Raw genomic sequence first — 14,223 nt, 5'->3', positions numbered from 1 at the left:
AGATTATGAAGGGACTGCATATGCAGGTGGAGAAAATAACCACCTATAATCCTTCTTTTCAGAGGTACCATTTCTATGAAAATCATTGAATTTCAAATCTTTCCTGGTTGCTGAAGGGCCTCTGGCAACACTGTTAGTCTAGTTCAGGTTGGTGTGTATACCTGAAAGTTAGCTAGAGGTGCCTTCTGCAGAGCTTATAATTCTAGCTCACTACTCACTCCCAAGATAAACAGACACCTTTTTTTTTTAAAATAATGAGATCCAGAGAACACAGATTAGAGATCACATCAGGAGAACAAAGGTAGAAGCATTGTTTGCACCCCTCTCTTGCCCCAGCATCATCTTATTCCAGTCTCTGGTCTAAAGACCACCCCTTTAGTGGATGGGAACAGGAAGGTAGAGGGGGATTAGCCGCACCTCGAGGCCTGACTCTAGCCATTGAGAGAGTTTCTAGAAATGGAGCAAGAAATAGAAATTGGGGGCTATAGGCTAGATTCGGCTTCCACCCTAGTTTTCCAGCCCATGGGCTCAGCTTTTTCCATAATTGTGAAAACAATTTGCCTGTAAGCGTTTTCATGTGCAGTTTCTTAAACAGCCACCAGGTGAGGATGTGGCTGCATGAAAATCCTTCTCAGCAGGATTTGGTCACTCATCTCTTTGTCCCTTTAACCAGTCTCTCCCCTCTTCTCTGTGTGCCTGTTTTGTAGCTTGTCCCCCAGTTGGTTCATAAAGAGTTTGGGTTCTGGAGTCATGCAGGCTGGATTTGACTCTGAGAGGTTTCCCTCTCTGTGAAATGAGGACAAGAGGGCCTGCCACCTGTGGGAAATGGGCACCCATTCGGTCTACCAGTGGGAATGTAAACTGATGCCACCTGGTAGCTGTAGAACACACATCAGAAGTACACATGCAGGTCCCCTTCACTCAGCAGTTCTTCTGACTCTGCTGGGGGTGTGCTGGCACATGTGCAGTGGCGTTTGTAATAGCAAAAGTTGGGAAATACCATATATACCCGTAAGTAGGGAACTGGTGGAACAAGCTAGAGCGCATCCTTACAGTGGAGTGTGGTGCTGGGCAGTGGTAAAAACAGGGAGGGTGCTCTCTGTATTGCTAAGAAAAGATCTCCAAGATGTTTCATTAAAAAAGAAAAGTGGAGTTCCTGTCGTGTCTCAGCAGAAACGAATCTGACTAGCATCTGTGAGGACGCAGGATCGATCTCTGGCCTCGCTCAATGGGTTAGGGATCTGGCCTTGCCTTGAGCTGTGGTGTAGGTTGAAGACATGGCTCAGATCTGGCATTGCTCTGGCTGTGGTGTAGGCCAGCAGCTACAGCTCCGATTCGACCCCTAGCCTGGGAACCTCCATATGCCATGGGTGTGGCCCTAAAAAGACAAAAACAAAAAAAAAAAGAAAAGGAAGATTCTGAAAATTCTGAACAGTGCGTCCTGTATCCTTTCCTATGTTCCTATAAAAGGGGGGGAGGATAAAATAGCTTTTTGTGTTCACATGTGCATCAAGAGGTGAGAAACACACAAAATTAGACTAGTTACCCATTTTTGTGAGAGTATCTGGTAGTAAATGTTTTTCTTGACTTATGTGAAAAATTGGCTGCTTTTTCTTCCTCTGTTGGACTCCTTTGTTCCTTGTAAGGTGACGTGTTGCACCGCTCTGTCCCCCCCACCCCCACCCCCATGACGCTAGCTGACACTCGGCAGGCCCTGGGCACCAGGTGCCGTCATCATGCCCTGTGTTGCCCTGGCGTGTTTTTGTGAGGCATGGGGACAAGGGTGGAGGGCGATTTACGTCTGCAGTGTATTTTATGTTCGAGTCTATGGTACCTGTCAGAACAGTTCTGATTAGTCCACATGCACGTGGTGGCTGTGAGGGTGCGTGTGACATGCATGCTCTGCTCTTGGCTTGCTTCTGGTTGCCTGGAGCCTTGTCAGGCGGTCAGGACGCTCCCAGCAGAGCCCTTGCCCGTACACTCACTTGGATGGGGGGGGTAGGGTGGGGAGAGTCTCCCTCCTGAAGCTCCTGTCGGAATGGTTCTGTTTTCACATCCAGCTCTCTGATTGTTCCTTCTTCCCGCCCTGAGCGCTCAGCCTGGTTCTCCCTGCCCGCCGCTGGCCTGGTGGGCTTCTCGGTCCCCATCTCGTTCTGTCACAGGCATGCACACTGTGTGACCATTACCCCTGTCAACCATCTGGCTTTCCCCAGCTTCCCTCAGTTACCATGTTAATTGTAAACCAAGCCAGCAGGAGGAGATTGCTCTCTCTGATCGCTGGCTGTCTTTGCAGTGAGAACTGCCCACGTGCTCCACAGCCTAGGGTATGGTTTCTGCTGAGGGGGTCCTGCCTCCTCCCCTGGCAGAGCAGGCACCTTGAGAGCCCCTGGGCTCAGCTGAGGCCTGGTGTAGGGTGGTCAGAGCCAGGCTGGAACCGCCTGCCTGCTGCCAGGAGTGTTGTGACAATAGCTGCTGCAGGGCCAGCACAGGGAAGGCCTAGGCCGGGCCCCTTACCCAGTGGGGCTGGGCTGAGGAGACAGGGACCCAAAAGACTTCAGGCAGGACCAAGCCTTGACCCTGATTTGGACCTGCATTGATCCTTCTGGGCACCTGCTGCTGAGACTGCTCCCAGCCACAGGAAAGCGGAGGATAAAATGATGTTCTCCTATGTCCCCTTGGAAGGGTCTGGGGCTGAGGAAGAGCCAGACCTGTTTTTCTCAGAGGAAGAAGCCATCATTTATTCTCTTTTCTCTTTGACAAAAAAAAAAAAAAAAAAAAAAAAAGTCTTAATCATTAGTAAAAAGCAACGTTTCCTGGACATGGATGCAGAAAGTTTCTTTCTCTCTCCCTTTCCCATTTTGTAGGGACCTGAAGCGTCAGAGGAACCCTGACCTGGGGACATCTCAATGGCCCTGGGAGAAGAAAAGGCGGAGGGAGAGGCATCTGCCGACACGAAGGCCCCGTGTGAGAGGTGGAGCCGCAGGGAGCAGGAACTGGACCCCTCGAGGCTGGTGCTCCGGCAGCAGCCGCCACGCCTGGAAGCTGAGGGAGGGCCCGCCTCCCCTGCCGGGGGTGCTGAGGGGCTCCCTGCCCCTGCCTGCTGCGGTGGGGCTGGCCCGGGCCCCTCTGGAGCCTACCAGCCGCAGGCCAGCGGGGCCAGCAGGGAGCCGGTAGTGGGTGGGTCTCAGCCTGCTCTCGGTTACCTGCTTCTCCCTGCCGGCCTGGGGGCTGGAGACCTGTGCTCCTTGGGAAGCCAGGTAAGTACTAAGTCAGTACTCTAGCCTTACTGCTGCTGTTGGCCTCTGAGTACGTTCCAGCGTCTCACCATCTTACGTGCTTCTCCAGGCCCTGAACAAGGGGGGAATTGGGCGAGCCTGGGTGTGATGGTGTCTGTTTCACAGGTTCACGTGGAGAGTTGGGCCTTGGGGCCAGCAGGGGGCTCTGTCCACAGCATCTCTTGTTTCTCAGGAGGGTGACTGGTGACCTTTGGAAGATCAGGGATGCTGTGGCCAAGACCTTCTGGCCAGGGGAGCTGGGACACAGGGAGCCATGTCCTGTTTTTGACTTCGTGATGTGGAGCCTTTTTGGGGCCCCTGAGCAGACTTGGGGAAGGAGGGTCCTGAGCTGTGGGCTCCTCAGGACTCTGAGACTGTGTCCCCTTGGGACCCAGGGAACTTGGCAGCACCTTGGAGCCCCTGTAGTGGGCAGCACTGTCCCCGGGCCAGGAGCATTTCCCCGACTGCAGGGCAGCCTTGCCTCGTGGGAATCACATGGAACAGGGAGTCTCCCTGTCTCTGTGACCTCAGGCGAGTCACCAGATCTTTCGGGTTCTCGGTATAGTTGGGGAGGTTACCTGAGTGACCTGTCCCTCCCAGCTCTCACTTCCTGTTGTGTTCTGCTTGCCAAGGCCTTTCATGGGAATGGCTTTGATCTCCTCTGGGTCACTGTGGCATTGGCTGCCACATGCTGTCCCCACAGAGCCCCATCCTGTGAAGAGGTCCTGAGCGTGACTGGGAGAACACAAGCTGGGTCCGCCCGCTTGGGTGCCAGGGCCTGCGCGAGGCTCAGGGTACAGCGAGGTGAGCAGCAAGGGAGCGAGCACAGAAAGGCTGTTCCTGAGTGTGAGTCTGTGCTTGTTATTGTAACATGGCTCAGAGTTGAGCTCTTAGCCTGAGCTTTTCACCCTGAGCTCATTTAATCCTCATGTCCTGGGGAAGAAGTCCTGTCACTACCCCCGTTTTACAGGTAAGGGAAGTGAGGCTTAAAGTCAGACGTCTGGAAGCTGGCAGTTAGGTGCTGGTGTCAGGTCTGTCTGGCTCCAGAGCCCGTGCCCTTAAACACTGTGCTGTCCTGCCCCCCACCCCCCACCCCCGGGAAGGCTCTTCATTGAGCTTATTAAAAATCCGGAGCGAAGAGGCTGAGGGGAATGACTCATTGGGCTGCCGCTCAGTCACCCGTGGTGTGAGCTGAGCAGGGTGGGGCCTGGTGTGTGGCCCGAGGGCCGGGTTTGGTTGTGCCTCCTGTCAGTGACAGAATGCTTGAGGTCCTGTCTGCCCAGGACACGCTGCTCCAAGGCCAGGCCGTGGTCCAGCTTCAGCGCGCCCGAGCTATTTGTGATCTGCTCGCTCACAGACCAGGCATCTGCGGAGGAAGAGCCTTGGGAAGGACAGGGTGGGATCAGTTCAGGAAGACAGTCTGCTCCGCAGCGGCACACACGCTGTTTGATTCGCACCAGCTGCCTCTACCTCTCCAGCCCTTTCCTCAGAATTGGGCCCCCCAAGAAAACTCCTGAGTTGTCATTGAGGAAAGAGGTTTATTTGGCTGCCTTGTTTTCACTTTTTCCTTCCCTCCTGTGCTGCAGATGGAGGCCAGGCCCTCTGCCTCCGAGGAGCTACCTCAGACTCGCACGGTTCTCAGAGCCACCACTCTTTGCTCAGGCCATGATGCTGATACCGAAGATGACCCATCCGCAGCTGAGTCGCCGCAGGTGCTGGACCTCAGCCCACAGTCCCCCGTCTCAGGCTTTCCGTTCCCGTCTCAATGGAGGTCCTCCATGAGCCCGGGTGCTGCCACACCTCAGTCCTCCAGCTGCAGCGGCTCTGCCTCATCCCCGGGCAGCAGTGTCCAGGGTCTCCAGGAAAAGGCGCAGCCTCAGGGTTGCCCCCTCGCCAAGGTCTCCTCCCTGGAGCTGGTCGTCCCGCCGGTGGCTTCCTCAGTGGTGGGGCCTGCTCCTCGGCTCCAGTGGTCGCCCCAGCCTGTGTCCTCGGGGAGCGATGCTCCTGGGCTGGCCAGGAGGCGCCTCTCCTTCCAGGCCGAGTACTGGGCCTGCGTGCTGCCGGATTCCCTGCCTCCCTCCCCTGACCGCCGCTCCCCACTCTGGAACCCGAATAAAGAGTATGAAGACCTGCTGGACTATACTTACCCTCTCAGGCCCGGGCCTCGGCTCCCAAAACACCTCGACAGCCGTGCACTGGCAGACCCTGTCCTACAGGACTCAGGCGTAGACCTGGATAGCTTCTCTGTCTCCCCAGCAAGTACCCTAAAGTCACCCCCTAACGTCTCCCACAGTTGCCCACCAGTCGAGGCCACTGCTCTGCCATTCTGTGGGCCCAGAGAGCCAAGCCTTAGGCAGTGGCCCTCTGGAGCACCCCAAAAGCAGGGTGATGTGGGGTTGGCATCTTGTAGTCTGCCCACATCTACCCCCAGAGCCCCAGGCAGCAGGGACACTCCGTGGAAGAGTAGAGAGCCAGCCCCGAGGGGCATGAAGGACTGGCCACCTGTGGGTAAGCACCTTGACCTGGGCTCTCCCCACCTGAGGACCCAGGAGAGAGGGCGGCCCTCACCCAGGCTAGAAAGAGAGAAGGGGGCCAGCCAGGGCATAGGGCGCCTCGCCTGCACAGAGTCTGGATGTAAACCAGAAGAGGAGGTGGAAAGTGATGATGAGTATCTGGCCCTGCCCACTCGGCTGACACAGGTTTCTAGCTTGGTCTCCTACCTGGGTTCCATTCCCACCTTGGTGCATCTGCCCATTGACGCCACCGAAGGGCAGAGCTCCCTGGATGTATCGGACAGTGATGGACCAGCTTCCCTCCCGTCGGACTCCAGCCAAAGCCAGCTTCCCTCTGGGGCTGCCCTCAGAGGGTCTGGGAACCCTGAGGGCCAGAACCACTGTTTGCTGCGCTCCTTTGTCCGCCCAAGGGGCTCTGCGGGGGAGGGCAGTCTGGTGAGCAGCCAGGCGCTCGGGGTCTCTGGGCCACTGAGAACACGTACCTCCTTGCCATCTATGTTGGACCGGCAGGCATTCTTGGATCCCAATGCTGAAGGGCAGCCTCCTGGGAAAGGAGCACAGGGAAGGGAGTCGCTCGTGCAGTGTGTGAAGGTAAACACGACATTTCAGAGACTGTGCGTCTACTTGTTTGTCTCTTCTTCCCCCTAGTCCACAAAGCTCATAAGAAAATCCAGCTGTGGAGTTCCCTTGTGGCACAGCAGGTTAAGGAGCCGGCGTTGTCACTGCAGCAGCTCGGGTCACTGCTGTGGCACGGATTTGATCCCTGGCCTGGGAACTTCTGCATGCTGCAGCTGCAGTCAAAGAATACCAGTAACACTGAGCACTAATGTGCCAGGCACTGTACTGCACCTCCTCCTGTTTCATCCTTCTCACTCTACATGTTCTCATGTCATAGTTAGAGAAAAGGCCATGAGAGGTTAGGTACCTGCGCCTTCGTGGTCAGCAAGGGTTGGAGCCTGAGCTGCTAACTGCTACTCCAGGCTGTTCCGCAAGGCTCCTGGCCTTGAGGATTAAGAGGTGCTCTGCACAAGGAGGGCCTGTGCTTGGCTGCCTTTAGGAAATACGGGCTCAACCAAAGTAAGCATTTTCTTAGAGCTTCAGTTTGATAATGTGGTGGAACTGTAGGGCTGAGAGTATCAGATGCACCATTTCCCTAGACTTCTTGGCCACTGAACCTTCTCTTGCAGACCATCTAAGACTGTCTGGAGATGGCTCTGATTATTCATGGAATAGGGTTGTCGGCATTAGGCAGATGTGAATTTCAGCTCAGTTTTTTCTTTTTTTTAAATGAAGTCTAATTGATTTACAGTGTTGTATTAGATTCTGATGTACAGCAAAGTGATTCAGTTTCATATATGTTTATATATATAACTATATATAGTTATATATGTATAATTTTTCAGATTGTCTTTCATTATAGGTTATTAGAAGATATTGAATGTAGTTGCATGGTCTATCACAGTAGGACTTTGTTTGTTTATATATAGTGGTGTGTATCTCTTTATCCCAAACTCCTTATTTGTCCTTCCCTCCTCCCTTTCCCAGTTTGTTTCCTGTGTCTATGAGTCTGTTTTGTAAGTAAGTTCGTTTGTGTCATTTTAGATTCCACATACAAGTGATATCCTGTGAGATTTTTTTCTAACTTCATTTAGTATGATCGTCTCTGGGTTCATCCACATTGCTGAAAATGGCATTTTTTTTGTTCTTTTCTATGGCTGAGTAATACTCCATTGTATATATGTACCACATCTTCTTTATCCATTCCTCTGTCAGTGGACATTTAGGTTGTTTCCCTATCTTGGCTCTTATAAATAATGCTGCTGTGAGCATTGGGGTGCATGTATCTTTTTGAATTAGAGTTTTTGACTTTTCCAGATACATTCAGCTCAATCTTGGAGGTTTCTTGCTTGTAGAATGTGGAGCTTTGGGAATTCCCTGGTGGCACAGTGGGTTAAGAATCTGGCCTTATCACTGAAGAGGCCTGGGATCGGAACAGGGACAAGCAGCTTTAATTCTGTCATTTTCAATCATAGGATCCAGTCAGTCATGATCATGGTCACATAGTTTATGTTCATGTTTTTCCCAGGAATTGGTCTGAGTCAGGTGGGCCCCTTCTGGGCTGTCCCCGTCTCTGCCCTCATACGAGCTCCTCCGTCACCACCCGCAGGGCTGGCATTTCTCAGACTGAGTGGAGACGGAACCAGGGTGCACACTGCACATTGCCCTGGTGGGGGTCCGAGGTCTTGGGATAGGGCGGGCAGGGAGAGAGGAGACCATGCCTCGGTGAAGGGATGCTCTGGGAAGTGCACAGTCTGTATCCTGAGATTCCCATGGTGTTTTTAGCTTTTGAAAATGGAAGCAGTGGTTCTGCGGGTAACACCCTGTGTTCTTTTATTTGTCTCCACAGACCTTTTGCTGTCAGCTGGAAGAGCTGATCCGCTGGCTGTATAATGTAGCCGACATCACCGACCACCTGACTCCACCCAGGTCCAGCCTCACAGGCCTCAAGTCTTCTCTGCAGCTTTACCGGGTAATACGTGCTCCTGGCTTCTGGCTGAGTGTCACTCATGAGAGCGGGGGCTAAATTACTTGATTAGGAAGTCAGAGTCTTAATGCTGGAAACTGTAACATGTGTGAGTTATTTCCCAGGCCAGGTAGAGTTTGAAGAAAATAAATTTTATTTATCCTCAGTCAGAAATACTTCAGGGTGGTTTATGATGTCAGATGTCTCGGGGGTTGATAGGTGTAGATTTGCACTGATAAGTCACGAGACACTCACACGGTTATTTAAATTAAGGAAAATTAAAGATCAGGTTTTTCCGTTGTTCTGGCCACGTTTCAGGTGTTCGGTCATCACGTTTGTCTAGTGGGTACCATACTGAACAGAGCAGATGGGACATTTCCATCATCACAGAAAGTTCTGTTACCACTGACTGGTATTTAAGGATTTGAGTTGAAATTGTATTGACTCCAGAATATACACAAGGCATTTTGATGGTATTTCCACAACAATAGGATTCAATTTGCTTCTCGAGGTATTTTGGGGCGGGGGGTGGGATAGGGGTTGCCTCTTCTTAGGTTTTGTTATTTTAAAAATCTCTTTGTGGGTTTTGGTTAACTTGACTTTGGGACAGGTATATTCATAGTGGATAGTTGGTGCTGTTTTGGCATAATTATCAGTAGGTCCCCCTTCATTCTTGGAAGTGTTCTAAACTGGATGATAAAATATATCAGTTACCCTAAGCGTTAACATTAACTTTGAACTACCTGCTGACTCCTAGCATGTCTGGTTGGTCAAGCCTCTCTCGCCTCTTCTGAAGGAGCAGAGGTGGTATTTGTGGTCTGAACTCGATGCTAGTCTACAAAGGGTTTTCTGGAAAAGTTCTTTGAGCAGAAGAGAGCATTATTTACTTGTGCCTGAACCAGGGCGGCAGCATCCAACCCAGAGCTCCCACCACACCCAGGCTGGAGGGCCTTTGCTTTCCAGCTTGGAGCCAACTAAAATTTGGGGGAGGGGCCTTGCCCTCGTGGGAATGCTGTTTCCTGCTCGGCAGAGAGGTTGCCGTGAGCTCTTCCCCCAGAGTGCACTTGAGAGGAAGGCTTAGTCTCAAGGTCCTCTGTGTGCCGCCTCCAGGAGCATGTACAGAGCTGTGCACACCCCCAGGAGGCCCAAGGGCAGCACTGCTGAGGAGAGAGGAAATGACCCTAATAGGGCTTGTGCAGGTGGTCTTTCCAGAATGCCTCAGCCTCGTTCCTGTCAGAGCAGGTGTCAAAACAGCTCCATCCATTTTTTCCCTCACTGCATCCTTCTGTGCCTCAACTTCCAGGCTGGTCCTGAGCAGCTCTCTTGCTTTGTGGGTAGAGTTGAGATCTGAGCTGGGAGATACCTTGCAGGTCAGTGAAGCCTGACCCACTTGTGTCACCCACGCACGCAACTATGTCACAAAGTGGGACCACACTGTCAACCCCACACAGAATGGCGCTTGACTCATGTATATGTATGAGGTACCTTGACCCCTGCTTAGATACCTGATGTAAGCACGTACATTTGTGTTCATATATTTTCACTGTGACTCTGTCTTACATACTTTGTCTTAATGACACAGTCTGTGGCAGCATATAAACTAGCCAGAGTACTAAAGAATAAAATAATAAGTATAGGTATTAGGGCAAAGGAGAACTGTCAGCAGGAATATAGTAAATCCAGAAGTAAAGTTGTAACTTCAAAATGTGAACTGCCAGTTTCTCCACCCAGTACTGAAAGTGGTCATGAATTTGACTTTACATCTTTGCAGCTAAAGGAACATCAGAAACAGCTATAGATTTGATACCATGAGGGGAAAAGAAAGCAGCTGTTTAGGAGACTTACAGCTTCCCTGAGGCCTGCCCAGGGTCCACAAAGGGGGGAGCTCCCTGTGCTCACGGGCACTGTGCCGCTTGTGGCTCTTACCGAGTCCGTTAGGACACAAGACTGTGTTTGAAGACTCTCAGGAGCCCTGTGAATTTAAGGAGAACCTGTGAGTGCAGCACCAGCAGGAAACCCTGACTCCAAGCTGTTCATGAGCCAGACTATGCCAGGGAAAAGAAAACCCTGCTTTTCTCATACTGTAAACAGAAAAAAGGATTGGCTCTGTTTGCCTTGGGCCTAAAGAAGGTGAAGTTAAACTTCTGGACTGTTTACTTGAATTCTGAAGACTGGGTGGGTTAAAGGGGAATCGAGCCACTGTGCAAGGGATCATTTTTGATAACTTTTACAAAATTATAGTAATGAGGCTTTGTTCTTCTTTTCTGATATGCTTTAAGCAATTTAAGAAAGATATAGACGAACACCAGCCCCTGACGGAGAGTGTCTTACAGAAAGGGGAGATTCTTCTTCAGTGCCTGTTGGATAATACCCCAGGTGAGATGCTTAAGGTTGGGAATTTAGCCAGTAGTCCCTCTTAGCGCAAGTCCAGAACCCACACCCATTGGGAAGGAGCCAGTAGTGCAAGGGTCCCTCCCATCCGCACCCATTGCCTTCCACTCCACAGTCTTCTGTGGCCCCCATGTCATCACAGCCCCTCAGCCACACGGTGAGGCAGTCGCAGCCGTTGCAGGTGCCCTGAGAAGCTGGGCGTTGAACCTGCAAGAATGATGCTCTTTGGCTTCTGCTCTTATCTTTCCCTGGTGGTGATGTGTGTGGGAGTGCAGGCTTTAGCCCAGCTGTTCTTGGCTTCCGGGCTAGGATGTTCAGCGGGGAGTCCCTAGGGTTCCCTTCCATCCACAGTGCGGGCTGGGCCCCTCTCTGGTTATCTGCTTTGGAGAAGGATTTGTTCTAGGGTCTGAGAGCACTCAGTCTATTCTCCAGGAAGATTGAAGGAGGAAGGGAACAGATGAGAGGGGACAGGTGGACAGTGGTCACAAACTAAGCTCGAGCCCACTTTTCAGGATGGCTTTCCAGGTTAAGAAGGTGTGAAAAGTCAGATTTCAAGAGTATATCACAGGTTGCAGGGGTTTACTCTTGACTGTGCCCTTGCTGGGGGCAGATAAGAGAAGACGTGCTAGGAGATTGCTGGGTTAAAGCAATGAACTGATGGACCCCAGTGCAGCCCCTAGTTTCCTATAAGACTGAACCACCAAGTGCTGTAAGAGCCCATCTATATTATGCCTCAGTTTTGGAGTGAAGTGGGGTTTACACTGGAAGCAAACAGCATGAGCAAAACTGGGCAGGAGCCATTGGCTTGAGAGGTGATGAGGTGGCACTTTCCTGACCAGTAGTGGGCAGGTGCGTGGTAGGGGGTGGAGTAGGAGTTTCTCAGCCTGAGCACCATCGACACTTTGGGCCGTGCAGTGCTTAGTTTATCAACATCCCTGGCCTCTCTGCCCATTAGATACCAGTAGTACCTCCCCAGCTGGGATAACCCCGAACATCTCCAGAAATTGCCAGATGTCCCCTGGGAAGGAAGAACCCACCAGGATTGAGAACTGTGAACAGGCAGGGAGGGTTTTGATGGGATGAGGAGCCACGGAAGGTTGTCAGCAGGACAGTCATTCCCCAGTGTGAGTGAATTAGGCCTCTGCAGTCCCCACTTGCGAGAGGCCTTTGCATTGGCTCTTCTGGTGTTTTCTTGCACTAGGACGTTTTCGTTTTTACTGGAGCAGAGTATGCCAAGCTCCTTGTCCCTTGTAATTATACCAGCATTTTGCTAAATACTGAGTGCCAGACGCTGTGCTGAAGCGTATCAGTTGGGGTTGTGTTGTTGTTTTCCATTTAATCACAGCCCTGTGAGATGGATCCTGTTATTACTCTTAGCTCACAGAGCTGTGAATTTGCCTTAGGCTACACAGGGAGTGGCAGCCTGGCTCCAGCCCCTGTGCACTGGTCCTGTGCTGCTGTGTCTGGAGGTGCAGGAGCCTGAGCTGGAAGAGCTCAATACCAGGAAACTTTTCTGGAGGCCACATGTAACAGTGGGCCTCTTACAAGCTACAGGTTCTTGCACCTTCATTTAAAAATTAATTCAAGGAGTTCCCATTGTGACTTAGCGAGTTAAGAAACTGACATAGTGTCCATGAGGATGCAAGTTCAATCCCTGGCTTCACTCAGTGGGTTAAGGATCTGGCAATGCTGTGAGCTGTGGGGTAGGTCAAAGACATGGCTCAGATCTGGCATTGCCGTGGCTGTGGTGTAGGCTGGCAGCTGCAGCTCCAATTCAACCCCTGGCCTGGGAACCTCCATATGCCTCAGGTGTGGCCCTTAAAAAAAAAAAAAAAAAAAAGTAATAACCTCTCAGTACTTTATCTGTAATAACATCCCACTTTGCCCTTCTCTCCAAAGGTGTCTAGAGTATTTTACTGCCCCAAGAAGAGGTATTTGGGTATTCTGTGGTCTCCAGCCTCATTAAGATTGCCACCCTGCCCCTCCTGATCCTCTGCTTGGAAAAACCAGGAACTTGGCTGTTTTGTGGAAATCACAGGGCCTGTCCAGCTAGGTGCACAGCTGTCCTCTCCAGAGCACACGACCCGCTTTGTCAGTCATTGGAGCCAGTCAGCGGAGCCTGAGCACAAACACTACCCGCGCCCCCACCCCCCTGCTTCTTCACAGCCCGCTTTCTTCCTCAGCCACAGGTAGAACCTTAGGGACAGGAAGTCAAATTAATTGCTTCAAAATGTGCCCATCTCAGTCTCCAGGCAAAGGCTTCCCCATGGCTACCGGGCAGGTGTTTTCACTACATTTTGACCCAGGTTCTTCCATGCATGAGTTGACAGTCCTGTCGCACATTGACCCTTCATTATACTGGCTCAAATGACTAGAACCTACTGACATTAAGCTGAACCAGGCCCCTGTATGCATGTATTCAATTAGAATATATTAAAGTCTCACTCGGAAAAATTTCACCACCATTCCCAGCTTTTATTTGACCCCAGTCAAATGTTCTAACGTTCTAAGTTTCTAAGTTAAAAAAATAAAGCTCCCCTGGGAGTTCCTGTTGTGGTGCAGAGAAAACAGATCCGACTAGCATCCATGAGATTCCATCCCTGGCCTTGCTCAGGGCGGTAAGAATCCAGCGTTGTGGTGAGCTGTGTAGGTCGCAGGCGTGGCCCGGATCCCGTGTGGCTGTGGTTGTGGTGTCGGCTGGCGGCTACAGCTCCAACTTGACCCCTAGGAACCTCCACATGCCGTGGGTGTGGCCCTAAAAAACAGAAGAAAAAAAAATAAAAGGGTCCTCTGAACTCCACTGACTGCACCCGGAGGACTGAGCAAAGGTCTGGCGAAGGCGCAGGGGAGAACCCAGCCATTTGCCTCACGTACAAAGTGAGGGGTGAGCTGCACTATGGTGGCATTCCTCAGCCTGCCCTGCTGCCTCTAAGCTCTCAGGATGGTACTTTGCCCTAAGGTCACTGCACTGTGTGGCTTCCCCAGAGGCTGATCTCAACACGGCCAGCCCATTCTTTCTTCCGCCCATCCGTCAGCACCCTCTGCAGATATGCAGCTTCCCCTTTCCCTTCCGCCACTAGCAGATGTTGCAGCTGTGGCAGGAAACTAGGGAGAGTGTGAACACAGCTGATAAAGGTGCAGGAAGCAAAAGCAGCCTTTATGTTTCACAAAGGAAATAAAAGTTTTTGAGGGAAAAAAAACAAGCCTCCTGTGTGTGATGCACCCTGAACGTAGCCCATCCCTTCCTCAGATGAACACTTGGCCTGTGGGGGACGGAATCTTGGCCTCACTAACCGTTTTGTCCTAGCCTGCTTCCAGGTCATTTTCTTTTGAAGTCCGTTCATTTAGGATTTGCAAAAAACGGTTGATGGGCCTTCCCATATTATATTACCAGACCACTCATACACTTGTGAAAAGACAGTCCCACAGCCTACAGAAGCTGATAGGACCTGATTAGAACCAGGTCCTAATTTTGACATGTTGCTTTGTTTCACTTCAGACTCCTGCCCCACAGGATTTG

General features: G+C 51.5%; 1 protein-coding gene across 7 annotated transcripts in view; it reads left to right on the top strand.

Moving 5' to 3' along the window:
• The window catches only part of CEP68 (centrosomal protein 68), a 63,062-nt gene that overhangs the window by 43,761 nt on the left and 5,078 nt on the right, over window positions 1-14,223 (top strand). For 4 of the 7 annotated variants that reach the window (XM_085019046.1, XM_021087449.2, XM_021087448.2 and 1 more), the window contains exons 2-5: window positions 2,865-3,257; window positions 4,862-6,379; window positions 8,196-8,318; window positions 10,592-10,688. In XM_085019046.1, the coding sequence (XP_084875172.1) occupies window positions 2,907-3,257; window positions 4,862-6,379; window positions 8,196-8,318; window positions 10,592-10,688 (2,089 nt within the window). In that variant the 5' untranslated portion in view covers window positions 2,865-2,906. Of the gene's footprint in view, window positions 1-2,864; window positions 3,258-4,861; window positions 6,380-8,195; window positions 8,319-10,591; window positions 11,985-12,602; window positions 13,236-14,223 lie in introns of those variants that run through there. The other 3 variants (XM_085019048.1, XM_085019047.1, XR_014841805.1) reach the window with 2 other exon arrangements.

The sequence above is a fragment of the Sus scrofa genome, chromosome 3, assembly GCF_054392235.1.
Source record: "Sus scrofa isolate SSC_HxYL_T2T_F1_AM1 chromosome 3, Sscrofa_HxYL_maternal_Yorkshire_Landrace_v2.0, whole genome shotgun sequence".
In the NCBI taxonomy this organism is placed as follows: domain Eukaryota; kingdom Metazoa; phylum Chordata; class Mammalia; order Artiodactyla; family Suidae; genus Sus; species Sus scrofa.
The sequence above is the reverse complement of the archived record's forward strand: the minus strand, read 5'-3'. Positions and strand labels throughout refer to the sequence as shown.